This window comes from Gopherus flavomarginatus, chromosome 25 (assembly GCF_025201925.1).
Source record: "Gopherus flavomarginatus isolate rGopFla2 chromosome 25, rGopFla2.mat.asm, whole genome shotgun sequence".
Taxonomy (NCBI): domain Eukaryota; kingdom Metazoa; phylum Chordata; order Testudines; family Testudinidae; genus Gopherus; species Gopherus flavomarginatus.
The window spans coordinates 13,626,221-13,653,207 of record NC_066641.1 but is presented as its reverse complement, the minus strand read 5'-3'; the positions used below and the strand labels follow the sequence as shown (position 1 = coordinate 13,653,207).

The 26,987-nt window shown below is 55.6% G+C and overlaps 2 protein-coding genes across 2 annotated transcripts; one reads left to right on the top strand and one right to left on the bottom strand.

The window, feature by feature from the left end:
* Positions 1 to 574: 574 nt before the first annotated feature.
* EIF1 (eukaryotic translation initiation factor 1) lies at positions 575 to 3,213 on the bottom strand. The gene is made up of 4 exons (XM_050935247.1): positions 3,043 to 3,213; positions 2,530 to 2,693; positions 1,821 to 1,922; positions 575 to 1,412 (listed from the first exon to the last, which is right to left on the bottom strand). The coding sequence occupies exons 1-4, from the start codon at positions 3,071 to 3,073 to the stop codon at positions 1,368 to 1,370; spliced, it is 342 nt and encodes a 113-aa protein (XP_050791204.1). The 5' UTR covers positions 3,074 to 3,213; the 3' UTR covers positions 575 to 1,367.
* Positions 3,214 to 4,203: 990 nt separating this feature from the next.
* LOC127040715 (keratin, type I cytoskeletal 47 kDa-like) lies at positions 4,204 to 21,445 on the top strand. Its single transcript, XM_050935243.1, has 10 exons — positions 4,204 to 4,485; positions 4,572 to 4,669; positions 16,054 to 16,182; positions 17,077 to 17,159; positions 18,245 to 18,401; positions 18,754 to 18,915; positions 19,194 to 19,319; positions 19,553 to 19,773; positions 20,541 to 20,578; positions 21,212 to 21,445. Exons 2-10 carry the CDS (start codon positions 4,634 to 4,636, stop codon positions 21,319 to 21,321), a joined length of 1,062 nt encoding a protein of 353 aa, XP_050791200.1. The 5' UTR covers positions 4,204 to 4,485; positions 4,572 to 4,633; the 3' UTR covers positions 21,322 to 21,445.
* The last annotated feature ends 5,542 nt before the right edge of the window (positions 21,446 to 26,987 follow it).

Below are 26,987 nucleotides of genomic sequence, written 5' to 3'. Positions count from 1 at the left end.
TGCAGAGACCTATTTGCAGCAGTGCAAGATCACAGGAACAACCTGGCTCAGTACAGCAAAGCCCTTGTTTGCTTGTCATTTAGGCACATGACCTCCCCTACTCACTACTTCACAGCTCCTGTCTGACCTAAGGTCAGTTTAGAGCGTTGTTTTAACTGTTGGTCTCAGGACTATAAAACAGGTGAGAAATTGTTATTGGATTAACTTCTGTGGGCAAAAAGTTTTGCACTTACAAAGAGGCTCTCTCAGGTCTGGGAAAGGTACTTGGTGTCACCCCTAATGCAAAGTGAACAGAAGCCGGGCCAATTGAAGATCCACCTTGTGTGCACTGTCAAGGTCTGTTCCTGCCAGTCCTAGCAATGGGAGGTTGTTGGATGGCTGTGGAGTGCTATGGGAGCTGATGCAACAAAGGAAGCCACCTACATTTTGGCGACTCACCTCTTGAAGGTGATTTCCCACCCCCAGCAGAACAAGCCAATTTGCTTGACTAGCATCCAGTACATATGGCCCCAATGTAGACAGCAGCAACTAGAGACCCTCTGGCTCAAACAGGAAATTGAATCCACCAGACAGATGTTTTTGAAAACCATTTTTATTTAAATAAGGGTTTAAATACATTACATACAACATTAAAACTGAAACGAAGAATCTGTTGCTTCACAGGGCATTGGGCAGCAGTTACTAGTAACAAATAAGCTCTGCAGCTCTATCTACAATGATTCAAAATTGATCCCTTGTCAAAAGTTTAACCCAAGGTAATGTTTCCTTTGAGCACTCTACTCCGGTAGCTTTGGGTTTAGTGATACCAACAGCTGACTTGGCCTGAGGTCGAGACATTCAGCCTTGGAGAAGCCCTTCTTCCAGGTATCACCTAAGGCAGATTTCTTCAGTTGCTCTTCTTGGTCGGTCAGTTTGCACCTGGACTGTGACACCTCCAGAAGCCACCCCTGCCTACAGGATGCTATTTCCCCATTCAGTGTCACAGCTCATGTTTGGTGCCTCCTGCCATTTAGGAACACAATTATTAAAGTCCATTTAAATGGTAAGGACGCTGGACTGAAGAGATATTCAGACAGTCTCTGGACAGACATGTTGAGTCCCTGGACTTAAACACAAACTTGTTATTTTTAGCCTCAGGTTGGACATTGCCTGATCTACCTCGGTTTAAATGAGGGACAGCAAGACGAGACAGCATGGCTCTGGCCAGTTTATTACATCGCCGAGTTACACTAGTCCAGACTAGACAGCGGACTTCAGATGGTTACATTACACAATCCAGCTGGCTTTAAACTTATGACAAGGGACAGAATGGGATTTTACTCATCGCAAGGGAGTCCTCACTTAGTGCATCAGAGATCCACAGGCACTTAAAACCCATGGACCTTCAGCTGGTCGTCTTTAGCCAGACCAATCTGTGAAGAAAAAAAAGACATGACCATGGCTTACAGAACACTAACCTGGTGGACATCTAGACATTCAGATACTGCCCAAGTAGGACACAGTAAAATTACCAAAGCTCTTGTCACCAAGGAAGCACAAAGCTACAACTTCTATAACTAGGCTGAGTCCCTAGAAAAGCAAGATTATAATCAAAACAGGTTGAGAAAAACACGGGTAATTTACTGAGTGTCCCTCCATCCCTTCTTCTGATTCTTATTCTACCTTTTGGTATGATGAAGTACCAGATCCAACACTAACAGCTCATTAAATCACAGCATATAAAGGCATCTCTTTAATCATAAAGAAATTACATTAAGGTTGATGAATAGTAAACAATCTGCTAAGTTCTGGAGCACCAGTTCTAGAAGGGGAGGTCATACCTCAATGAGGAACTGGCATATGTTCTTGCGCTGGTCACCTTGCAGCTGAATCACTTCTCCATATTCTGGGTGTTCAATCACAGTACCATTGCAAGCAAATTTCTACAAGTAGAAAAATCACATTTTGCCAACACTGCAGTGCAGTCAGGTGTCCGCCTGTCCCGTGATTCAGGAAGGCAGGCACACACAAGGTCATCTTTCCACATGGAAACAGCGGAAGGATTCAATGTACTTGGTTCTGTCCCCGGAACCCAGCAGTTTTTTTTTTTAAAATAAAGGTCTGTAACTAGTCCCTTCAGAGACTCAAGACTTCAGTTTAACAGCAGCTCCACCGGCCAATATTTATCCTCATGTGCCCCTACCACTCAGCTCAAAGCACCTTCTGATCCCCCTCAGTTTAGAAGCGTTCATGTTTCACTCCCCTGGCAGCCTCCTCCCCCATCACCACCCGCAACACACCCCATGGGACAGCCCCCTCCCCCACCAGCAGTCCCAGGGGCACCCCCTCCCGGCCAGGCAGCTTGCTCCCCCCGTAGCGCCCCCCATCATTGCCCAGCAAAACACCCCATGGGGCAGCCCCCCCAGCCCCCCCCCAGAGCCAGGCACCCCCCAGCCCCCCCGGGCCAAGCCCCCCCCGGGCCCCCAGGGCCAGGCAGCCCGCTGCCCCCGGGGGCACCCCCAGCCCCCCCCGCCCCCAGGCAGCCCCCACCTTCTTGAAGGCCTTCACCAGTTTCTTCTTGTCGTAGTCATCCGCGATGCCCTGGACCGTGGTGAGGGTCTTGCGGCCGTTGCGCTGCTGGATCCTTATGTGGATGTAGTCCTCCGCGCCGCCGGGCAGCAGCTCATCACCCTTACTGGCATCCGCGAAGGGGTCTGCGGGCGGGGCCGTGACGTCAGCGCCGCGAGCCCCGCCCCCACAGCTGCCCCGCCCCCGAACCAGCGCTCGCCATTGGGCGGCGGCCGCGTCCGTCTGGGCAGAGCCCGCCCCTCCCGCTGACGCAGCGATCCGGGGAATTGTAAGTGCGCCAGCGAGCGGCCTCCCGCGTCCTGCCCACCCCGCGGAGCAGGTTCCCCCCGGCCCCCCTCAGCCCCGCCCCAGCCCCCCCCGGCCCCGGGGAGCAGGTCCCCCCGGCCTCCCCCGGCCCCGGGGAGCAGGTCCCCCCCGGCCCAGCCCCGCCCCAGGCTCCGGCCCCCCCCGGGGATCCGGCCCCCCCGCGCTCACCGAAGGAGTGGAGGTTCTGGATAGCGGACATACGATACGCTTCGCTTCCCTTCCCTCGGTGGAGGCGGCGGCGGGAGCGGGCGGAGGCCGGGCCGGGCGGGGCGGGCGGCAGCGGCTCGAGCGGGTCTCTCAGGGCGGCGATGCTCTCGCTGTGGCGGCTCGAGACCGTGTCAAGGGGGCGGGACTGGCACCGCCTGCTTATATAGCCGCCCCTTGTGACGCCAGCGCGCACGGGAAGCGAGCGCTGCGATTGGCTGCGGGAGGCATACGTCACCTCGCACGGAGGGGGAGCCGCGGCGTGATTGGCAGGGGTGGGGCCGGCGTGTGTGCGCTGGGGCCCGGGAAGGGGCTTGGCGCATGCGCCTTCGGGGGAGCGCGGGAGTGTGGTGTGGAGCATGCGCAGTGGGACGGGAGTGGCCTTAGTGGGACAGGGCCGCAAGGTGGGGGAGGGGAGCTGGGGCCTTGTCCCCCCTTCCCGAGCCCAGCGCCGACCCCGGCCCCTCCCCCACCCCCTTATCACCCCCCCAGCGCCCCTCTGAGCCCCCGGCCCCTCCCCCCACGCCCCTCCCCCACCCCCTTATCACCCCCCCAGCGCCCCTCTGAGCCCCCGGCCCCTCCCCCCACGCCCCTCCCCCACCCCCTTATCACCCCCCCAGCGCCCCTCTGAGCCCCCGGCCCCTCCCCCCACGCCCCTCCCCCACCCCCTTATCACCCCCCAGTGCCCCTCTGAGCCCCCGGCCCCTCCCCCCACGCCCCTCCCCCACCCCCTTATCACCCCCCCAGTGCCCCTCTGAGCCCCCGGCCACCCCCAGCCCCCGGGTGCCAACCCGCCGCAGGGCCTGAGGCGCCAGGAGCTAAAGCGCCGGGGACAAAGCCCAGCGCAGCCGCCCCAGCCCCGCCCCAGCCCCTGCGGCGCCCCAGTGCCCCCAGCCCGCCAGCCCCGCGCCCACAGTGAGCCAGAAATCAAGCGAATCGCCTTTCAAAACAGGCCAGTCCCTAGGAACCCCAACACTGTGACGAGATCCCCGGCGCAGTCTGGGCTGGGCCCGCTGTGCACCCCGACTCTCCCTCGGCCCCTGACTGTCCCCCATCCCCGGCCCCTGCTTGCCCGGAGCTGATCAAACAAAAGAAGCAACAAGCTACAGGCCAAAAACTAACCAACAAGCAACTCAAGCCAAAACCAAGCCCAATTTCTGTCGTCTTTTCCTGAGTTTGGCATGTCTGGACACCACAGCCCCACACTGGAAGCATGTGGTGTCTCCCCAGTATGCCTGGGACATGCACTGTGTGTCCATCTGCATGAGAGAGCAAAACGTGCTGACCCACCTGGCAGAGGGTTTGGAGGGGACTGTAGGTCGGGGGTAAAACCAGGATTTCATGGGAGCTATTTATTGTTATCATCACTGATAATTTTGAGGCTCTCAAAAGCAGATGAGAGACAAGGTGGGTGAGGTAATGTCTTTTATTGGATCAACTTCTGTTGGTGAGAGAGACTGTGTAGCTCGAAAGCTTTTCTCTCTCACCAACAGAAATTGGTGCAATAAAAGATGTTACCTCACCCACCTTGTTTCTCTAATATCCTGGAACCTACATGGCTACATCCACATTGCAGGAAACACAGAGGAAGGTAGGATCCTGCGCCAAGAATCTCGACCAATTAAAACTCTCAGAAAAATGTGCTTTGACAAGGAGACACCCTGAGCTGTAGGCTCTAATTCGGCCCTCCTGCAACGCAGGAAACTTTCTTCTGAACCTGTTTGGAAGCATACAGACGCCAAAAGCAGGAGAGGCAGATGGCTTGTGGAACAGAACAGAAGAGGTGTAGGATGCAGCATAGCCTCCACTGCTTACAGCTCCATCCCCAATGGAGTTTATTTCAGCAGAGGCTGAAGTGTTTACTTTTGTTACTCAGATCCCCCGATGGTGACGGGTGTAGTGTGAAACCCAGCAGGTAGATAGTGATTCAGAGATGCAGACTGATTCCTTGTGCTCTCTTCCAAGGCTGACTTTCCAGTACAGCCACAGCTATTAGAGAAATCACCTTAATTACCATTAAACAGCAAAACCAGTAACAACAGTTGATCTTGTCACTCTTAAAAGCACCTATGGGGTCCAGCAGCCTCGATGTTGGTCATTAAGACCGTCTCGAGCTGTGGTTTTGTCAGATGGCAAGCAAAGCACTGCTGGGTCTCTAGTTAGATCTTCAGAGTACTCTAAGCTGCTGCAGAACGTGGTGTCACTGATTCCCTTTGAGCAGGATTGACTCCAGTGTCATAGGGTGGTGCCGGGAGCACTCCGCTGCTGAGGTGCTGTCTTTCAACTAACCCAGCCCCAAAAGGGGAGTGCTCGTTAAACGTCTAGCACTACCCCTGTTCTTACTAAATTCCATTTCAAGCAATCACATTTTGACCAACTTAAATTCCCCTTGGCATTTCAGCTGCCTACAGTAGAACCTCAGAGTTACAAACACTAGAGTTATGAACTGACCAGTCACCCACACACTTCAACTGGAGCTGGAAGTATACACGCAGGCAGCAGCAGAGCCAAAAACATATATCCAGGCAGTACTGTGTTAAATGTAAACTACGGACAAATAAAGGGAAAGTTTTAAAAAGGAAGATATGACAAAGTAAGGAAACTCTTTCTGTGCTTGTTTCATTTAAATTAAGATGGTCACAGGGGCGGCTCCAGGCACCAGCACGCCAAGCGCGTGCCTGGGGTGGAAAGCCACAGGGGGCACTCTGCCGGTCGCTGTGAGGGCAGCAGGCAGGCTGCCTTCGGTGCCATGCCTGCGGAGGGTCTGCTGGTCCTGCGGCTTTGGCAGACCTCCCGTAGGTAAGCCGCCGAAGGTCAAAAGAATGGATGGTCAAAAGAAGCATTTTTCTTCTGCATCGTAAAGTTTCAAAGCTGAATTAAGTCAATGTTCAACTGTAAACATTTGAAAGAACTGTAACGTTTTGTTCAAAGTTACAAATATTTCAGAGTTACGAACAACCTCCATTCCCGAGGTGTTCGTAACTTGAGTTTCTACTGTAAATCACTCCACGTCCTGTCCTAAACTGTTGTGCAGCATTGCTGGCACATTCCACTCCAGAGATAGCTGTGTGAGTGGTGGGTGAACTGATTGCTCCATACATGCTCAGTTGAAATATCACAAAGCAGCAGCTTTCTGAGCATGTTGCAGTGACTCATGACACCCTGGACAACACATCTCACCCAGCATCCAGTCTGCTCAAGCTGTGACACCAGAAGCAGCAGCTCTTTATAAATTGTAATTACAGTCAGCGTAAATAGACTCTACTGCCCTCCAAACTACAGCTTGGCTTTGCTGAAAACAACTCATTGGGCGTGATTTAATGACCAGCAGAGGCTTATGCTGGGTTGGTCATTCCATCAATTAATCCAGCACCCTCTGTCTGTGGCCCTTGGAAATGACAGAAGGGTTGTTGGGGTGAATCTATCACCTTGGGCTCGTAAGAATCTGCTAAGCCCCGATCACTTGTCAGCAGGAATTAGTTGTCTCAGATAAAATCCTTTCCCCAAACCTTGTGTGGATGGGCCTGTTGTCGCTGAATGCAATTCAAAAATAGAAGCATCTAATCCTGTTTCCAGGTCCTTCTAATCCAGGGGCTAAGAGGCTGGATCTCAGCAGTCTGTACTAACTTCAGTTCTCAAAAGACGATGTATAGCTTTCCCGTTGTCCCGTGGTAGCCAAAAACCCCATTCCCAGACTGGTTGGGAAGTGTCTTCCCAAAGTGCAGCCACCGTTTGGAGTAAAACTGGATTGGAGTTTAATTGTGGGTTATTCTTCTTTGCAACTGAACTTCACGTCCAGCTCCTGGTGTTTTATTTTTAAAAAAATACACTAATATTCAATTCACGTAATAGAAACAAAACCCATATGGATCCACAGAACTAATACACCCTCCTCCGGGGCAGTTACATTGGAGGAAACTGATTGCCACCCCCTGCCACCCAACGCTCCTGGAGCCATTCGGGGCTATTGCATTGTATTTATTGCACTGAGGTTTGTCGAACCTACAGTTCATCAGTCCCTCACACATCTCGGGGGCTCTCAGCTTTCATGATGATGCTGTTTTACTCTGGTAGGAATTCACTGAGAGAATATTTTGCTGTTGGAGTCAGTGGCTGTGCTGCCACGTTTTGGCACCTGTCAGCAATGATGTTATTTAGGGATTGCATCATCCTTGGTCGTTCTATTCATTTATAAATCATAGAATCTTAGATTTTAAGGTAAAAAGAGACCATTGTGGTAATCTAGTCTGACCCACTTCTCCAACTAGCATCAACACATGTCTAGCCTAGAGGTGCACCACAGCTAAAGGGATTAAACGCTAACTATTAGTTTTACCAGACAGCGAGATGGGTACACCTCAGTGCATTTCAGTGTCCATGTCTGGTATTCCTAAGGCATCTGTCCCCTTGGTTTGTTCCTGTGGGATGGCTTCACGGGAGATCCTGCTCTGTTTTTTTCTGAAATGTGAATTTGCTGTACCAGCATCCAGAATAAACAGATGGTTCTTTTGTCTAGGAGAATGTGCCTGCTTTTCTGTTCATACTTTCCATTCCCAGATATCATATCTGGCAGCATCCCTTCCACAGTCTCTAGATGATAAAGATATAATTATACATGTATATAGTGTCTCTCAGCTAGACCGGTCCAAAAATACTTTACATAGTGTGAACAATGCGATCATTCACTTCTGATTGAAATGCAGCCACTTCTGAGGTGGCCCCTGCACTGTGACAGCAAAACTGTGCAATGGTGTTTAGGATGGAAAGGGAAGAACCGCTGAAGCTACAGGGGGAATTTAGGCTGGCAGGGTTGGTTATTACCAAAGTTGAGGAACATCCAATACTGCAACTCTTGTGAAAGGTGCCATGGAATCAAATCTTTTAATGACCATAATTGATAAGGGCCTGAATTTTACACCCTATCTAAAGCTTACCTCCAGCAGCACTGCCGTAGTGATGCCCATGGGAAAGCGCCACCTCTAGAATGAACACAATCACTTCCTATAGCAAATGGATTTTTTTGGTTCCTGTCTCTAGGGCGCCCATCAGAGCGGTCTAGACACCAAGAACTTCAGCAGAGCAATCTACCACCTGCAGCTCCAGTCCACTGGCTGGCAGCATGGACTGGCCCCTTGTCCCAACCTTTGTCAAGCCACCCTGGAAGTCACTAGACTCTGTTCGTAGAGATTTGGGGCAAAGGAGCCAATTGATCCCTCCCAGCTGTTCCAATAAAGACCTTCTGAGTGGTAAAACTAAGAGAGAGCAGGGCCGGTCCAAGGATATTTTGCGCCCTAGGCGAAACTTCTACCTTGCGCCCTCCCTCCCCACGGAGCATCGCTTAATATCAACTTTCAAAAATGAATCCTGCATAATGTGGCCTTGTTCATTAGAATTAAGACAGAGAGGGAGGATTTGGCCCATGAAACAATAACTGTATTAAGACGTGGACTGTGAAAAAGTTTGAGAAACTCTGACTTACATTTCTTTGGTGACATGATATTCAGTATTGCCAACCTCAGACATTCAGAACTCATGAGCTGGGCCCCCACAAAATCACTCGCTACCTGACCTATCAGTCCTCAGCCTCAAAGGAAACCCGCAAAACGCTTTTCAAAAGATGAGACTGGGAGCTTGAATTCAAAACGTTGCTAGACATTAAAAATCATGATCTTCATAATGATACTGGATTTATGGTTAATTACAACAATTTGCAACCCACTAATCTTCCCTTTTGTCCTGGGATTACAAGGGAGTTAATGGGCTACTTCACCCTGAATGGTCCCCTTGAATATGTGCTAACTACTTGTGCTAAGCTATCTGTTAGATCTAGTGTTTAGCTGGGACACTGTTAGTACCTTTCCAGACCTGGACTCGAGAACTTGTCCCTCTCGCTAACAGAAGAGTCCAATAAAAGATATCTCCTCATCCACTTTGTCTCTTTTCAATCAAGTGACAGCACAAGGGACGGTATAAAATCGTGTGTCTCTGGAGCTAAACCCCATCACCCTGGTCCTTTTCAAGTGTTCATAGTAATAAGTTCAGTAACAGATCTGCAGACCTTTGACATCTCTACTTAAAAATGACCTGACAACTTTCCAACAGCAGCTGAAAAGGGCTTTTTTGGAATGTTCTTATTTAATATGGTAAAGTTTGTCTTTAAGTTTAAACTAATATTTACTGAAATGTCTGTTTCTATTTGACAGTGACTCTGCTTAGGCATAATACAGTATGTTTCTTACTTATGTGGGAAGTGTAAAACCAATTGTCCTGGCATGATTGTCCTAGTTTTGTGGCTGTTTTATAATCAGTTGAATTACTTTTTAAAATGTTAGCTACATTAATTTCTTTGTATGCTGGGACTTTCTGAACAGTTTAAAGAGCAGGATACATCATTGCAGCTGGAATTGTTTTCTTGATTTAAACACTGCAAATAAAAAAAGTTGGGATATATTTTTGAAAGTTAGGTTAATGCAAATATCAAATATTTAATCATGTACCTTTTTAAATAGGTTGTTTTCTCATAGAAATCCCAGATTAATCCATATAGGGAAATACAACTAGAAAGTTCAGGGGTTTTTTTTGAGCTGTGGAGGCTTGGCCCGTGAAACATGTGGGGAAGGGAACCCCAAGTGGCTGCAACTTACAACTCCCAGGTTCAGGTCGGCACCGTGAAGATTCCCTGCCAAGCCAGCCAGACGGTGATGGTCAGGAACATTTCCCAGAAACCTCATTCTGCCTGGTGGCCACGGTCCACAGCAGCATCCCTCCTAGTCCTGCGCCACCTCCCGCTGCTGCTCCCAGGTCAGAAGCCAACGCGGGGCTCCAGTGATCTGTAGGGGATAGAGGTGATGGGCGGCATCCGAGCGCGCAGCCGCCTCCTCCCCAGGCTCCAACTTTCCTGGCTCCCTGAACCGTGAGGCCCGATGCAACTTCCCGCTCCTGCCCAGCTCCGGCTGCTGCTGCGCTGCGGAAGCACCCGGCCGGGAGCGCACGGGCTGGAGAGTGGCGGGAGCCAGGAAAGTTGGAGCCCGGGGAGGAGGCGACTGCGTGCTTGGATGCCGCCTGCTGCCTCTGTCTCCCGCAGATTGCCGGAGCCCTCCGGCAGGGGCAGTGGCAGTGGTGACAGCTCACACGCCGGGGAGTTGCAGAACCCGAGAGCAGTGAGGGGGACCTGGGGGTGCGCCCAGGGCTGGCGCTTCCATTTAGGCAACCTAGGCAATCGCCTAGGGCGCCAGGATTATTGGGGGGCGGCATTTTGCTGGGGGGGTGGCAGGTGGCTCCGGTTGACCTGCCGCAGGCGTTCCTGCGGAGGGTCTGCTGGTCCTGCGGCTCTGGTGGACCTCCTGCAGGAACGCCTGTGACAGGTCCACCGGAGCCGCGGGAGCAGCATGCGGGGCGGCGAAATGGCCATGCGCCTAGGGCGCCAAAAACACTGGCGCCGGTCCTGGGTGTGCCCCCCCACCGGGGAGCCTACAGCAGATGCATGTGGGCGGCAGCCCCTGTGCACCCCCCAGCTCCCCCCTCGCTGCACGCAGGCTCTGCAGCTCCTGGAAGCAGGCTCAGGGCCCCATGCCCCGGCGGTGGCCACGGCTCACATGCCCAGGAGCCGCAGAGCCTGAGCGTGGTGATGAGGGAGCTGGGTGATGCATGGGGGCCGCCGCTCGCATGCATCTGCTGCAGCCTGCAGGTAGGGGGGCGCTGGGCCGCAGCCTGGGCAGGAGGGGCGGAGGGTGCAGCTGCTCCCTGCTGGTGGTGCCGCCGCCTTTGCAGGGCTGCTGCCCCTCTGCGCCGCACTGGCTCCTCCATGGTTGGGGCTTGCTGTTTTTCGGCGCCCCCAACCACTTGGTGTCCTAGCCGACCGCTTAGTTTGTCTAGTGGTTGCACTGGCCCTGGGCGAGAGGAAGACTCAGAGAGCACGTTGCGGTTCAGAGCTACCCCTGCAGCTGGCTGGAAGATGGAAACATGAACATTTTTGTTGAAATATCACCCCCTTTTTTCAAGTTGAGTTTTCCAGCCAGCCCTAGGTCACAGACCACTGCGGCGACCGCAGGCACTGCCCACCTCTCTAGCACTGCTGGCATCACGCACAGGTCATGTCGCACCCATACCGGCTAGAAATGTAATTCTTTTCTGCCAAGCCAGATGGAAATGCCCTCCCCACGCAGCCTGCAGGGAAAGTTTCCCTCTCACTTGTTTGACCCTTTGCTCGAGGAGCAGTTCTGTAAGCAGTTAGCCTGGAATCGTTGGGATCCCTGTTAAAACACATTCCTCGGTGGGAAGTATTTGTCCTGCAGTGTCCACAAGGTGACACTGTCAATCTCTCTTGTGAGATCAGTTCTGCCACCCTAACTTCTGTATCAGATGCATGCGGATTCAAAACGGAATTAAGTTGGTGCAGGATCCGTTTACACACAATACTTAGCAAGTTCCCACCTCTAGCTGCATGCAGGCGGAAGTCTAGTTCCATGTGGTTGAAAAGCTCTGTGCTTGGGAACCTGGCGACGAGGAGCCTGGCAGCTTTGTTTTCAGGGCGCTGTTTGTCAGAGCCCAGGCCCACAGCAGTGTGTAACCAGTAACACCTGCTTTTGCTTGGCCATATCAAGGTCATGGTGAATTGGACTGGGGCCACCGTAGCCAGGCCTGTTATTTATGAGCTGTGAATGATACAAATGGACACTACAGGGCACCAACCAGCAAGGAAAGAAACTCCTCAACGGGGTAGGGAGACTGACTTTATCTGCAATGTTCCTGTTCCAAAGAACAGAGACGCGGCTCTCTAAGCAGTGGGGTGCAGAAGAGATTCCAAAGAGAAACTTTCCATCTGCTTATCGAGAAGCATTGGAAACAATCCTGCATTCACAGCCCAGCATCCCACAACAACCCCACAATAACAAACTAGCATGCGCAGTCCAGCAGCACTCGTCGCAACGTGATGCTGAGATGCTCACACAACACAGCTGGTGAGCAGTGACTGCTGTGTATCATGCTGTTCGTTACAGTCTCACTCTTAGATCATAGGAACGGCCAGACGGGCTCAGACCAAGGGTCCATCCAGCCCAGTGTCCTGTCAGCCGACAGTGGCCAGTGCCAGGTGCCCCAGAGGGAGTGAACAGAACATGGAATCATCAAGCGATCCATTCCCTGCCGCCCATTCCCAGCTTCTGGCAAACAGAGGCCAGGGGCACCGTACTCTCCCCTTTGTCCCACCACCTGCTGTTGTATCTCCCTGTGAACCCTCATCACACACTTGGGCCTGGTCGACAACTAGAAAATGAGGTCGGAATAACTATGTCGCTCAGAGCTGTGAAAAATCCAGCCCCCTGAATGGTGCACTTAAGCCAGCTTAAGTCCCTGTGGAGATCATGCTAGGATGCTACTGCCTCTCAGGAGGTGGGTTACCTCTGCTGACCGGAGAGTGCCAGATACACTGACACTGGTGCAGCTGTGCTGCTGCAGCATTTTGAATGCAGACAAGCCCTTACACTGCAGGCTCTTCACAGGCAGGAACTGTATTTTTGTTATGTATGCGTACAGCACCTAGCGCGGGGGGCCTGATCCCCAATTGAGGCCTGTAGGTGTTACTTCAGTGCATACGCCCAGCCCTGTACTCTGCAAACACCTACTGGAGGAAAAACAAGTCGCAGGAACACTCCCATTTCAAGCCCCTTGATACTCGTCCTGCATTGTAGGAAGGGGCAGGGGGGCTGGTTTACATGTAGCTTTAGCTGAACTAGCCAAGTGCTTGGGCAATGCAGTCTGAAGCCATGTGCAGTCCCAGGGAATTATTGCTGATACACCCCAGGGAGGGCTGCTCTTTCGGGCAGGTCAAGCTCTGCTCCAGCTCAAGGAGGATGTTGACAAACTGGCAAAGGGTCAGAGACGAGCCATGAGAATAATCAAAGGGCTGGAACACGTGCTCAGTAGTGACTCCAGGAGCTCAGTCTGGTTAGTTTAACGAAGAGCAGATTAAGGGGTGAGTTGACCCCAGCCCATGGGTACCTGCCCGGGGAACAGATATTTGATAATGGGCTCTTCAGTCTAGCAGACAAAGGTCTAACCTGAGCCAGTGGCTGATGCTGGGCCAGCTGGCTTGGCCTGTACATGTCCCTGGATGGACGTGCGCTGCGGTGCCGCAGGCCACTCACCGTCCGTACACACCAGACAGGTGGAGGCAGATACCGGGGGCAGGCAGCGTGTGCGACCCTCAGTGCCCCAGCTGGAACCAGAACCAGAACATACCGGCAGGCCGGGACTCCAGCCCTGCTTTGCATGGAGCTGAGAACAGAATCAGTTCCTCAGGCACCAGCCCCACTGGTTCACCTTGTTATACTCACATCGACTGCCCCAGGCGCGCAGGCCGGGTCCTGGCTGGGGGCAACTAAACTAGTGCTTGATTAACCCTTTTTCTGCTGGCTCTCCACCACGCCTGCAGTATGGAATGGGAGGGCAGCGCTGCAGGTCTGTTCTGCAGAAACAAAGCTGGTACCCTCAGCAGCACAGCATGGGGAGGGACTCAGGAGTCCGGGGTCCTTGGCCTCAGGCCTGCTGGGTGACTTTGGCAAGTCACTTCCCCGATCTGTGCCTCAGTTTCCCCATCTGTAAAATAATGATACTGGCCTCTGTAAAGTGCTTTGAGATCTACTGATGAAAAGGGCTAGAGACAAGCTAGGGGTTATGGTTACCTGGGTAAACCTGGGATAATTAGCAGCGCTCAGGTGCCTAAGCCAGATTTTGGCTTTCTGTTGTTTCTCTTCCACAGCTCAGACACGGCCTCCAGGCTCAAACTTTCTCACTAACCAGCTTTTCTTCCCCAGCATTCGCTCTGTCTCCTCTCTCCCACACGCCCGGCCTCGAGGCCCCACTGGCTGGATTCTTCACACACAACACTTACTTGATCATGCTCACGACCCAGAAAGGGGGGAGCTGAGCGCTGGGGAGTTGCATGTCCTGCACTCTGCAAGGCGCGCAGCTGCTCTGGTGTAAGAGCCTGCACAGAGCTTTAATCGAGCTCGTGGCTCTAATTCTAAGAGGCTGCACTTCCGGCTATTGGGTCTTTAGCTGGAACAGTGTGAGGCAGGCCCCAGGAGCCGGGTGGTGCGATGCAGCTGTTCCGAATGCCTGAGGGGCTTATCCGGTACCCACAAGGTAGCGATTCACAAACAAGTGCTGAGGCTGGGAGGTGTTGGCTGGGGCAGGGAATTCCTGGCAAAGCAGCTGTGCTCCTGGAAGGACCCCAACAGCTGTGGAAGCGGAGCTGTGCCTTACCCGAAGCGGAATCGCAGTCTGATGTCTGTATTTGCTATTCCCAGGATGAAGTGTGCCGGACACTCAGTAGTGTCTCCTCTTTATTCAGGGGCACCTTTCCAAAGGAGTCTCGCACAGTGAGCTGGCCACACGTCCCATTGCACGCAGGGACATGAGCGTGGGCGTTCTGAGCGCACGGCACTAGCAACGTGTGCAATAGTGGGATTGGTGCCATGTGAGCCGTCCTGCTCTCCAGCCTGTGTTCCTGCCAGAGAGGGGCCCAGGCACTGGCTGCCGAGGAGGCCACTGCTCAGGGGGGCTGGGGCAACCTGAACGTCAGCTGGGCCATGGTCACCTCCCGAGAGCGCTCAGCTGTGGCTGAGGTGGGGTTTGTGCGATCCGTGCGTCCCGTGAAGATGACTCCAAATGTCACACAGCTGGCAGCGGGTCTCAGGGATGCTCTGCCTGGCACCCATAAACTGGGTGTCCTTTGGGATGCATCCAGGCTTTCTGTGCCCACTTTCCTTGGCACACTGCGAGGACTGGAGCACGCTCTGTAAACACACAGGGCCAGATTCTGTTCCCTCTCAGCCAGCGGCACAGCTGAGGCTGACAGATCAGAATCCAGGCCCGGTCTCCCTCTTGTTGTAAAGCAAGTTTGGCTGAAAACAGAGGAAAACAAGTCAACAGCTGTCTGTGTTCCAGCTGGCGAGTGCAGCGCTGCTGGCTGGGCAATAGGGGAGAGGTCAGGTGCATGGCCTCAGCCCCACTCCCTATATAAGGGAACTCCCTGGGGATTCGGTGCAGCCTGACTCCTTGTCACTCTGCACTGGGAGGGATTTGGGCTGCGAGGTGCCTCCAGCCGACCATGGCCAGTTTCTCCCGCTCGGGGGTTACTCTGGGGCCCAGGCTGAGCTGGGTCTGCATGGTGGGGCTGCAGGCGGGTGTTCTGGGAAGGCTCAGTGTCTGCGGAGGGGCTGGAAGCACCAGCAGCCGCCTGTTTTCCGGCAATGCCAGTATAGTCGGGCCTGGGCTGGGAGGAGGTGCCAGGGAAACAGGCCTCCTCAGCATGAACGAGAAGGACACCATGCAGAACCTGAACGACCGCCTGGCTGCCTACCTGGAGATGGTGAGTGCGCGGGACTAGAGGGGCTGGAAGGCACCCTGACGGCTAGCAGGAGAGCAAGTGAAACCCAGCGGGCAGCAAAGCTCTAGATAAGGGAACATCCCGTGAATTCTTCCTGTTAACCCTGCTTGGTATGGCAGTAACGAGGGGCCAGCTGAGAACGGGGCCCCATGGTGCTGGGGGCTGGACGAACACAGGGCAGCCGATACACGCACCAGTGGGTTATACAAATACCAGGGCAAGTGCAGAGCTGAGTTCTGGCAAGTGCACAAGCCACCTGGGTGCAGAAATCTCTCTCGCTAGGCTGCCCATCACCATAGTCTCTAGGCTCCTAGAGCTTTAATATTTAGAGTCTGGGCTGAGGCCACTTTGAAACCCAGCCCCCAAATGTACAAATAAACCTGCTGTAAGCAAAGCATTTCCCCAAGGCCGTGGCCCCCGGCTGCTGACGGTGGCATTGCCCTCCCCTTGAGGCAGTGATGCGGGTTCGGCTTTGTTACCAGAATCCGTTGCAGGGAGAGCCCAGGCCCCCAGGCCCTGACAGGTGAGGAGCCTTTTCCATCACCATCCGCTTGGGTCTTCACCTGCCTTCAATGCCCTGCCAGGTGCGGTCTCTTGAGGAAGCCAATGGGCAGCTGGAGCAGCAGATCCGGGAAGTCTGTGCAAAGAGAGCGCTGGCTGGATGCCAGGACCTGAGTGGCTACTTCAGCACCATTGCGGAGCTCAGATCACAGGTACTGGGACTCCGAGTCCTTCCCCTAAGGGGGGAGACCTGGCATGGACTCATGGCTCCATGTCCCCCCCTGCCTCCAGGAACTGTCCCGTGTTGTTACAGGGGCTGGATTTCAGGGGCTGCCCTGTGAGGGCTTGGTGAGCTTTCCTTTAACGCACACAAGCCATTGTATCATAGAATCACAGATTATTAGGGTTGGAAGGGACCTCAAGAGATCATCTAGTCCAACCCCCTGCTCAAAGCAGGACCAATCCCCAAATGGCCCCCTCAAGGATTGAACTCACAACCCTGGGTTTAGCAGGCCAATGCTCAAAATTAGGAAGCTAATCTTCCCATTGTGACTCGTGCAGAGACACCAGCCTGAGCCATGTTTGGCCTCAGCCAATAGCTCTGAGTGGTGTGAACTGTTGCTGTTTATCTCAGAGGGGTGTGGACTCTGAACCCTAATAATAGTAATTCAATGATCAGCAGCATTCAGTATTTCTCTGCTGAAATAGGGACCAACATTTTGTACTAGTGTGAAAAATGAATGCAGCTCAGCAATAGAAAGCAGGAGCATTCAGATTGTCTGAATCCTTCCCTGACAGGGGTAGAGGGGTGTGTGTGTGTGTGTGTGTGTGTGTGTCTGTGTGTGTGTGTGTGTGTGAGAGATGGTAATTTCTCCTCATTCTGATTCCCATCATGCTCATATTTCCACTTCAACTGCAATGGGATTTTAAGAGCCACTATTCTGAGATCTGCTGGGGCTGACAACCCGCCCTACAGCACTATACAGCTGAGAGCTGGAGTGTGGCACACATAACAGCAGGGGGTAGCCAACAGGCCACTGACTGGACCTGACCTACCCGGCTGTCATCCAGTAAAGCAACAGCAGCACCGTTCCCTCCTTCTGCAGCTCCAGGCAGCATCAACGAGCAACGCCCAGCTGATCCTGCAGATTGATAACGCCACCCTAGCTGCTGATGACTTCAGACTGAAGTAAGGGGTCGTCACTGGGCACCCTTCCTCCTCCTCTTCCTCCTCCTCCGCCTTTTTCTTTAAGGACAAAATTTTCAGAGCAGCCTCTGAAATGGCCCCAGTGACATTTGCAAGCATGTCCTCCGCAGGCAAGACAGACATTTGCGCAAAGGAGTTTGGTGCACTGGCAGGCGTTATTTATTTAGGGTTGCTACCCGGCCAGGTTTTGGCTTCTATGTCCTGCCATGCCCCACCAGCCCCTAACCCCCACCAGCCCCTGCCTGCAGGTAGGAGGCAGCCCTGGCAGAGCAGAGGTTGGTGGGGTTGGTAACCTGGCTCCTCTCCCTGCTCCAGGTAACCAGGCTTTTGGTCAGGTACCATTTAGGGTTGCCAGGTTCTTGGTTTTCAACTGGAAAGTCTGGTCAAAAAGGGACCTTGGCAACCCTAAATGGCACCTGACCAAAAGCCTGGTTACCTGGAGCAGGGAGAGGAGCCAGGTTATCAACCCCCACCAACCCCTGCTCTGCCAGGGCTGCCTCCTACCTGCAGGCAGGCTCCTTGAGATGATCCAGTAAGTGACGGGGTGAGGGGGCAGAGGCGCAAGCGATGGGAGCGGGACCTGGGGAGAAAGGCGGAAAAGGGGTGGAGCCTCCAGGGAAGAGGTGGAGTGGGGATTGGGTCATGAGAGAAGAGATGGGGCAGGGGTGTGGGGCCTTGGGGATCTGGTTACCAGCAACTCTCTATTTATGATGATTTGTTTTGTGCTAGTGTCTAGAGGCCTGAGTGTGGGTGGAGGCTGCATGGTGCTGGGAGCTGTACACACGTGCTCCCTGCCCCAAAGGGCTCACGATCATGACAGCTGCTTTGAAAACCCAGCTGAGCTGAATGTTTTCCTGGCTGCAGCCACCCATGCACTCTACTCAGCCCCAGGCACAGGGGCTGGCTGATGGCGTCTGCGTGAGGGTCCCAGAGCAGGGGCCATTGGGTCGGTAGCACTCCTAGGACAAACCTGGCCGGGTTTCCATGCTCAGCCAGCAGGGTCCCTGCGGGTGTCCAGGACCCACGTAGCGGGGACTGGGTCACTGAGACGCAGCCTCTCCATAAAGGTTTGAGTCGGAGCTGGCCATCCGGCGGGGCGGGGAGAGCAACATCACCGCCTTGCGCAAGGTCCTGGACGAGCTGACCCTGAGCAAAGCCAGCCTGCCGGAGGAGCTGGAAAGCCTGGAGGAGGAGCTGGCTCAACTCCAGAAGAACCATGGGGAGGTGCGGTCACTCGGGGGCCTACAAAAGGAAGACTGAGAAGCTGTGTGTGATTCAGTAACAATTCCCCTCACTCCCCACACTCAGCGTCACAAACACACCTCAAGCCCGACCCGCAGCCCCTTCTCCTGTTCCAGCCCTGGGCCTCTCACGTACCCAGCTTGGTCTGCCAATCCTGCCACATGGGATGTTGCATCCATGACCTGGACAAACATCCTCTGGGGATTAACTAAACTCCTTCCTTCCCCTTCCCTTGGCTAAGTCACCCACCCCACTGCGCTGTCTGGCTCCCCGCCGCCCACTGCCCAGCCTCCTGCTCCTTCTCACAGGGACTGGCTCCCATTACATCCTGCAGGAAACGGCTGCTCTCCGAGGTCACCTGGGAGGCTCGGTCAGTGTGGAGGTGGATTCTGCTCCCGGTGTCGACCTGGTGAAAACCCTGGCAGAGATCCGGGACCAATACGAGGACGTCATTGAGAGGAACCACAGAGAGGCTGTGGCCTGGCACAAGGAGCAGGTAGGGGCCTCTCAGCAACAAGCCACAAGATGGTCTGTGCCTGCCCTGTGGCGGATGGTTTGCTCTGCTACTGCTCATCTCTGGCACGTGGTCCCATTCCTGCGCATCGCGGGAGGTTTGGTGGTGGGTGGCTGCACTGACCTGGGTCACACATCCCCACGGTCCAGGTGTCTCTCTCCATCCCATGCCAGAGAGGATGCAAAATATCCCCTGAGCCATGGGATGGCACCTGCCATTGCTAGTGCCCCCGGCCCCTGAGGCTCTTCTCTTCTGTGCAGTGTGAGATGGTCGCCCAGGAGGTGGCCACCAGCGCAGAGGCCACCCAGGGAGCCAGGACGAAGCTCACGGAGCTGAGGCGCGTAGTCCAGGGCCTGGAGATTGAGCTGCAGTCACTCCACAGCATGGTGGGTACACAGGCCTCTTGCCACCAAGGCTGGGGTCAGAGCGGCTGTAGAACGGTGCTGCGAAAAGTGTTCCTTTTGAGTTGGCCTGAGACGCTCCCCCTCCCGCCCCCAATTGTTTGGCTGAACCAAAAATCGGTTATTGGCCTCGCTCGAATGCGCCAGCCAGGGTGTCGCTCCCCCGCGTGCACCTGGGACAGCGTCTGCAGCTGGGCTCATCCCACCTCTGCTTTCAGAAAGAGGCTCTCGAGGGCACACTGGCTGAGACCCAGGCTGGCTATGGGGGCAAGCTGACGCAGCTGAGGGGACGTGGTGCTAGGAAGGAGGCTGAGCTGGTGCAGCTGAGAACTGACGCCCAACGCCAGGCTGAAGAGCACCAGCAGCTGCTGGATCTGAAGACCAGGCTGGAGATGGAAATTGCCACCTACCGGTGCCTCCTGGAGGGTGACGATGTCAGGTCAGAGATACGCAGCTCTGAGCTCCAGGGCCTCAGGCTTGGGGGGGCGGAGACCCTCAGACGGGCAGTACTCGCTGTACGGGTAGTGTGGTCTGGGGCAGGAGCTAGGGGGATGGGAGTCAGGACTCCTGGGTTCTATTCCCAGCAGTGACTCACTGTCTGACTGTAGGCAAATCCCTTCCCCTCTCTGTGCCTCAGTCTCCCCCGCTTTAAAATGGGGCTAGTGATACTGACCCCCGCCCGTCACGTTATTAAAGAGGGTGAGCTTGGCAAAATGCCTCTCTTCGAGCACCCTTTGTGGCCACTGATCAGCACAATGGCAGCCTGGAACTTGAGGAGGAAAGTGAAGAACCCATGAAGGGCAGGGATTGGCCAGGGCAGTCTCAGAGAAGGGCCAGGCCAAGACCACTAGACCATGCTACCTCAGTGCTGAGGAGAGCCCTGTGTAAGGGTCTCCCCTCTCCCTTCTGTTCTGGGTATTGGCCCCATTCCCTGGTTCTCCAGCAGCCATGAGATGGGGTCTCTGGTGTCTGGCTCACTGCTGGCAAGGGAGGGCAGGGCCCATATGCAGGTGCCTGGACCTTCCCTTTGCTGCAGCATTTTGGGAGAATCACAAGGGATTTGGGGACTGGAGGGGCAGGGGCTGCACCTGATCAGACTCCTGGCCAGGATCCCGAGGAGGGAGAGGCTGAGCCCAGGAGGGGCCTTTGGTGGCTTCGGGTTCCTGCTCCATGGCTCAGCTGGGTGCCTGTCCTTTCTCTCTGCAGATCTGACGCCAAGTCACCTGGGAGACAGACACCCCCAGGTGAGTGGAGGAGGGAGAAGGGCGCTGGCCTGACCCATGGGCAGCATCCAAGGGGCTGTGCCCTCCTGGGGATCACCCTGCCCCTCCCCTCTCTTTATTCTGCCTGTTAAATACAGAGTTTGGTGCTGGGAGCGGAGGGGGGCTGGCTCTTGGGGACGGAGGCCCCTGGGTGTCACAGAGCAGGTGCAGCCCAGCCACGGCCTCTGGGACGTGCCTCACATGTGACACCCAGGGCAGCAGGGCACCCGGACTCTGCGGCCCAGCCAGGCTCAGCCTCTCTGCAGGGGCTGCAGCCAGAGACCAGTGGCGGTGCTGGCACTGGGAGAGCTGCCCTCTGAGGGCAGGACCGAGCCCGCGGCCCGAACACCCAGGGGGGAGGGAGGGTGACACTGTTCAGTCACTGCTGTCCTGGGCCAGATGGGAACTGGCAACAGACTCGGAGGCTGACTACACCACGGCGGGCAGGGGTCACAGCATGGCATGTCCCTGTGCCCCCTGCAGTGGGGCTGGGGTTCTCCCCACCGCTGCTGGGCAATCACGGGGTGCCTGGCACCGTGTGAGCAGGTGATTCTCCACCCACCCGCGCTGCACAGTTAATTCCCCAGCCCTATTCTCCTGTTTTCCTTCTCCCAGAGGCTGTTAACAGCTCCCCCACCTCCAGGAGGGTAAAGACCATGATGGAGAAGCTGCTGGATGGCACGGTGGTGTCTTCCCACCCGGAGGAGGTGGAGCAGCCCCTCTGAGGCATCCTGGGATTGGGGAAGAAAGGGGGATCCCTCCCCACCAATTGGGTCCCAGCTGCCCCTGCCCCACTGATTTTGCGTTTGGTTTTCTGTGGCTTTGGGTTCCAATAAAGCAAGTGGTGCAGCACGGGCTCAGGACGGGGCTGTTGTGTGGGGCTCTCTGGCGTGCGGCCCGAGGGAGACCCAGCAATCTCATGGCATGTGTGAGCCAAGGCAGGATTCCAACCCAGTGTGAGGGCACCTCTCCCCCGCACAGCCTCACCAGCCCCCTGCACTGCCCCACCAACCTCCCCCTGCCCCACATGCTCTGCCCCACCAACCTCCCCCTGCCCCACATGCTCTGCCCCACCAACCTCCCCCTGCCCCACATGCACTGCCCCACCAGCCCCTCCACTCTGTGGACTCACATCCGTAGCAGACCATAAACACTGGCTGGTGCTTTGCAGCACTGAACGGTGTGATCGCAGCCCCAGAGGAGGGAGAAAGTTAATGCAGGAGACAAGCCCCCTTTAGCTGCTGGTGCCTTCTGGAGGCACTGGGCTCCCCTCTGGAGCTGCAGCCAGATGGTAGCTAGTGATTAGCCTCCCTGAGCCTGGTACAACTGCCCCCAAGGAGAGGTCCCTGTGCAGGTCCCAGAACTCCAGGAGAGAGAGACCCGCAGTCCTGCCTGCAGGCACTAGCGGGCAGCAGCGGCTAGTTCCTCCCTGGCTCCCTGGCCCAGGAGCTCTGGGGAGAGGAGCTGGGTCCCTGGCTGGGGTCTCTGGGCCTGGCTGGGCAGGTGCAGCCGGACAGTTACCTGCTGCACACAGTCTTCAGAGGCCCCCACAGTTCTGAGATCCAGTCAGAGCAGGCTGGGAGAGGGAGCATGTGACCTCAGGCGCGAGGTCCATGGGGAGCTCGCGGTGAACAAGCCCCCGTCACCGAAGGATGGGTCAGATTTAGCCTCCCGCCCCCTTTCCTCCTGTCTGCAAGGGGGAAGGTGGGCGTTTCAATAACAAGGGAGCACAGATCCGACTCTGCTGTCCTGGCCAGGGCGTCCAGGCCTGGGCGATAGACTGTGGGGCACAACCCTGCCTTGGCAGAGGCCAAACGGAGCTTTTCCATCCCTCTGTGCCATCGCTCTGCTGCTCATTCACCCACCCCGGCGCCCCTTGGTGCCTGAGCAGTTTGGGAGACACCAATGCCTTTGCCCAGCAGATACATCCCAAATCCTGCCCAGGGTGTTTGATTCACATTTCCCTGGCACACGTTTTTGCTCAGGCTAAAAGCTTTGTGTCCCCGGCATGGCCACTGGGTGTCAGCACAGACCAGCCCTTGGGCACAGTGACCCAAGTAGCCTACATGGAAGAGTCCCAGCTCCAAGCACTTGTTCATCCTTGGAGGAGACAATCCGAGAGTCACCTCTTTTCTGCTCCCTGACCTGGCCAGAGCGGAAGGCCCAGCCGGACTCATTCCCCTCTGGTTGTTGCTAGGGCAGCGACAGCGACTGCAGGGTGCACCCAGGCGCGTTGGGTCAGAGTCACGTCAGCTGCACATTCAGCGACAAACCCCCCTGGTTTGGCTATGGCTCCCTGGTGGCTGCTGTCCCCCACCCCGCTGCCTGTGGGGGAGCAGAGCTGCCAGGCAACGCCCCCAGTCTGTATAAGGCCTTTCCGAGGCCCCAGTGTCCTGGGCCTGCGGGATGAAAGGGTCTCGCCTGGGGCTGCAGAGCGACAGGGTTACCAGGGTGTTAATAACACCGGAGCTGGGGCTCTAAGCACTGCAGCTGGAATGGGCTCCCGTTCGGGCAGAGAGCAGGATGTCAATTCGAAGGCCAATATCTTCAGCGGGATGATCCGAACAGGGAACTGGCTGAGCCGCATCCCTGGGATTCCCCTGGCATGTGTCTCTAGACAGGCTGCCTAGCAAGGAATGGCCCCATGCAGTCTGGACAGCAAAGCAGTGACCATCCAAAGAATTCAGCCCTTTCCTTGCCTTTCCATTAGGGGGGCCTGGCTGTACAGGGGTTTGCCAAGCCCCCACTTTCTCCGTGCTCTGGAGTGTGCCAAGCTCCTTTGTCCACACGATGGCAGCAGAAGTGTTCTAATCCAGCTGGGTTCAGGTTCACCCACCCTGCCTTCTCCAGCCCTGCCAAACAGGCAGGTAGCGCCTCTCCAAGCAGCGGAGTGGAGCGCGTCTGGGAAGATCTGGGCATTGCTGAGGTTAGGAAGGCAGCCTGGTCTAGTGGGGATACCCACGCCTATTCCTTGGACAAATCACCTGCCCTCCCTCCCTTTGGACTGCAAATTCTTAGGGGGCAGGGACTGGCTCTCACTGTGTCTGTGCAGCGCCCGGCATAACAGGACCCGATCTCAGCTGTCTCTGTAGCTGTTACTGTAATGAAAATAACAGCAAAGGTGATTTCCCCTTCTCCCTGGCACTTACTGATCATCTGCCCAGTAGCTACTCTGTGGTGCTGGGTTCTCTGCTCTGAGAATGGGGATTGGTTTGCGGCATCGAAGTCCCAGGAGGGAGTGTTTGGGTCTGCACACAGCCCACCATGTGCCAGTGTCTTTTTCACCCAGAATGTGGCTGGGAGGCTGGAGTGGGCCCGTGTGCTGTCAGAATTCGCACCGGGGATTCCTGCAGCGCCCAGCCCCAGCGAGGTCGGAGGGAGTGCGATGAGGCTGCTGTAATTCATGGTGGACGCAGACTTTGTCGTCTCCTGCCCTTGGCAGTGTTGCCAAGTGCTCTAAAGCAGAGATGGCGAGTGACGCAATCCCTGCACAGAGCTTGTTAAAGTCCCTTGGGACCAGGCACTATCCAATCACACCATGACGTTCCTGTTCCCTCAGGGACCCTGTGCTGCCGGAACGGTCACCGGCCAAGTGAGTGTAGCTCACACCCCTCCTGGGGGTGGGGGTCTGGCCCAGCTTGTGGCACCAGAGCCACTTAGAGAGAGTTAATGAGTCTGCTCTATAGCCACTTGGCTGTTAGCTCGTGCAGTAGAGGCTCCCACACTAAGCTCCAGAGGCCCCGGGTTCGATTCCACCTGCTGATGACTGGGCTCTGTCGGGTTACATGAGTGTCAGCCAGGGCCTCCAGAGAGGATCCCACAGAAGGGATATCAGGTGGAATCAGCCCGCTGCCCTGGGTCTGAACCCTGAGAGCCTCTTGGCATAGCCTGGGCGGCAGGGGCCAGAATCAAAGGTGTCCTGCAGCAAGAGAGGAGCTTTCTGGGGAGACCTTGCAGATTTGCCAGTGGCAGCCGGACGTGGCCAGGGCTTGGGGAAGAGGGCTGAGTCAATGTATGGGCTCTTCCCAAACAATCCCACTCCTCCGGTGGTGCTGTTGGTTCATCCTGCCCAGCCACAAGTACGTGGTGGAGGACAGCAGGCAGGTAATGGGGTAAAAGAGCAGCCCCAGGCTGGAGGAGATGAGAGGGTTGAGAACATCCTTCTGCCAAGAGGTTATATTGGGATCCTGCCATGCTGCGTTCAGAGCATCAGGATTTCCCTGCCTTGTGCCTCCTTGATGCTCAGGCATCTGCCCAGAGCCTCTCAGAGGGCAGCGAAATGACTGTTTCCAGGTGCAGCACAAAGCTACCAGTGGCTCTGTCAGCAAACAAGGCCTCGACCTCCACCTGGGATGGCTCCCGGAGTCACTGCAGAGGGGGCGGCTGCAGCCTGTGGTCTCTGGATCTGCCATCTCCAGCTGCCTGTGCAGGGGCAGCCCGGGTGACACCCCAATGGGCTGGTGGCTGGTGTGTGCCGCTGGGACCCACGAGGTTCTTCGAGTGCTTTCTCTTCCAAGCCCTCCGTCAGCCCCTCAGCAGCAGGTCACTTGTGCCGGGGGAGGGGAGGAGGGCACAGCACAAACCTAGGATTCATGTGAGCAGGAACATCTTGGGTGCAGCACACATCCTGACTGGGGTCTCCAAGTCCTGGCTATGTGAGATATGATAATGGGCTGCAGGACTTCCTGGGCTAGCATCAGCCATGCAGACAACCATGGAGAATGGCTGTGTGCTGCTAGAAAGCTGAGCCCCCCAGTGTATCTGTGCCCAGAACGCAGGCCACCCCCAGGTACCGGGGGGCAGGTCAGTGTGGCTAACTGCCAGCTCCTCTGCCACCAGGCTGTTAGCAGCCAGGGACAGAAGCCGATCGGACCCAGATGCTCTTGAATGCAAAGGCAGTCACCGAAATGAGGAGGAAACAAGTTTCCAAGCGTTAGAACCTTGGCAAAGGCCAGGCCTGAACTCAGGTTGGTTCTTCTCCAGACTGGCTTGCTCACCTCTAGGAAGCACCATCCATTGGGCCGAGTGTCCCTTTTTGGGTCAGCACCGGTGCCAGAAGGACAGGGGTATGGCTGCTATCAGCTGGTCCACAGAGCAGCAGATGAGCCTCCCACCATGGCCGCCAAGGACTCTGCACAGCCGTGAGCTGCTGGGTGTGTACCGCCGTGGCAAAGGGTGAGAAAAAGAGGGATGTTTCCTGCCAGAGCCAGGGCTGGTGACAGCCCATTGTGGTGTTTATGGAGCTGTACGTCGACCGGACATTTACAGCCTTCTCGACAGCCTCTGATAGGGTGTCTCGCTGTGCAGCCCTGGGCTGGTCCCTGCTTACTGCGGAGTTAGCCACAAACCAGAAGGCTCCCAGAGGCCAGGGCCTTCGGAGAGAGCCGGGCAGCAGGCGTTTCCTCTCCGGTTAGTGCTGGCAGTTCAGCTGAAGTGGAGATTAGATTTCTCCGAGCACCTGTCGCAAGGGCACTGCCATCCACTGGGGCGAGCTGGCTCCCTGGTGGGAGAGGGGACAGAGCACAGGACCTGGGCCACACATGGGAGTTCAAAGGGGGAGGCGGGTGGCATGTGGGGGGGTGGAGCCTTTGGACATTTATTTCCAGGGCTCTCATAAGCTCCTTGCTCCCCTCGCTTCTCAGCTGTATGGACAAGGCCTTGCTCAGCGAGGTGGGCAGGGAGCCAAGGCTGCAGAGCACAGTGTTCTGGGAGATCCTCTCAGCTGGGAACAGTGATTTGCGTCTCAGGTCTCTCTGCAGGACCACACTGGATCTGAAGGCAGGCAGCTTTTGTGGACCTGCCTGACATGCCGGATCTGTAGTACTGCCCAGCAGTTGTGCATAACCATTGCACTGCACGGCCGGCCTTCGTTTCCTGCCTCATTGCCTAAAAAACAGCAGCTATGCAGAGCATCATGGGAATGACACGTGGCCACTGCAGCTAGGTGGAGCCTTGCCCGGGTCAGCAGCAGCAGAGCGGTCTCAGTGGAGGGCTCGGAGGGTCCAGCCAGAGGCTGCATTTGGTGGGCTTCAAGGCGTGATTTTTTTACTCAGATGTTTGGCTTGACAATAGGGCGACTGAGTAAGAGGCACCCCCTGACAGCAACAGAAGGGGATGTTTTCCACCTGCACTTTTCGGAGGTGTTGGATCTTTGTGTGTTTTCCATGTTGCCAAGGAGCACAGATGCGATGGTGAGGGGTGTGTGGAGGGAGGAAGGAACTAAAAGACAATTTGGGGAGAGCCGTGATTTTTACATTTGGTCTTTATTGTAGAGCCAGCTGGACAGACGGATCAAAGAAACCCTCCCACCACCCTTTGTGCAAGATTGCATGACTAGTCTGCGCTTGACTCAGTTTTGTAGCAAGCCCTGCCCAGGGAGCCAGTAATTACT

Bases quoted from the DNA above. Each gene is read 5' to 3' on its own strand.
- LOC127040715 (XM_050935243.1), top strand. From the start codon at position 4,634: ATGGCTACATCCACATTGCAGGAAACACAGAGGAAG. The intron at 19,774-20,540 runs GTCAGAGATACG...TTCTCTCTGCAG, and splicing joins CTGGAGGGTGACGATGTCAG to ATCTGACGCCAAGTCACCTG. The intron at 20,579-21,211 runs GTGAGTGGAGGA...TCCTTCTCCCAG, and splicing joins TGGGAGACAGACACCCCCAG to AGGCTGTTAACAGCTCCCCC.
- EIF1 (XM_050935247.1), bottom strand. From the start codon at position 3,073: ATGTCCGCTATCCAGAACCTCCACTCCTTCG. The intron at 2,694-3,042 runs GTGAGCGCGGGG...CCCCGCCCGCAG, and splicing joins CCAGAACCTCCACTCCTTCG to ACCCCTTCGCGGATGCCAGT. The intron at 1,923-2,529 runs GTGGGGGCTGCC...TTCTACTTGTAG, and splicing joins TGGTGAAGGCCTTCAAGAAG to AAATTTGCTTGCAATGGTAC.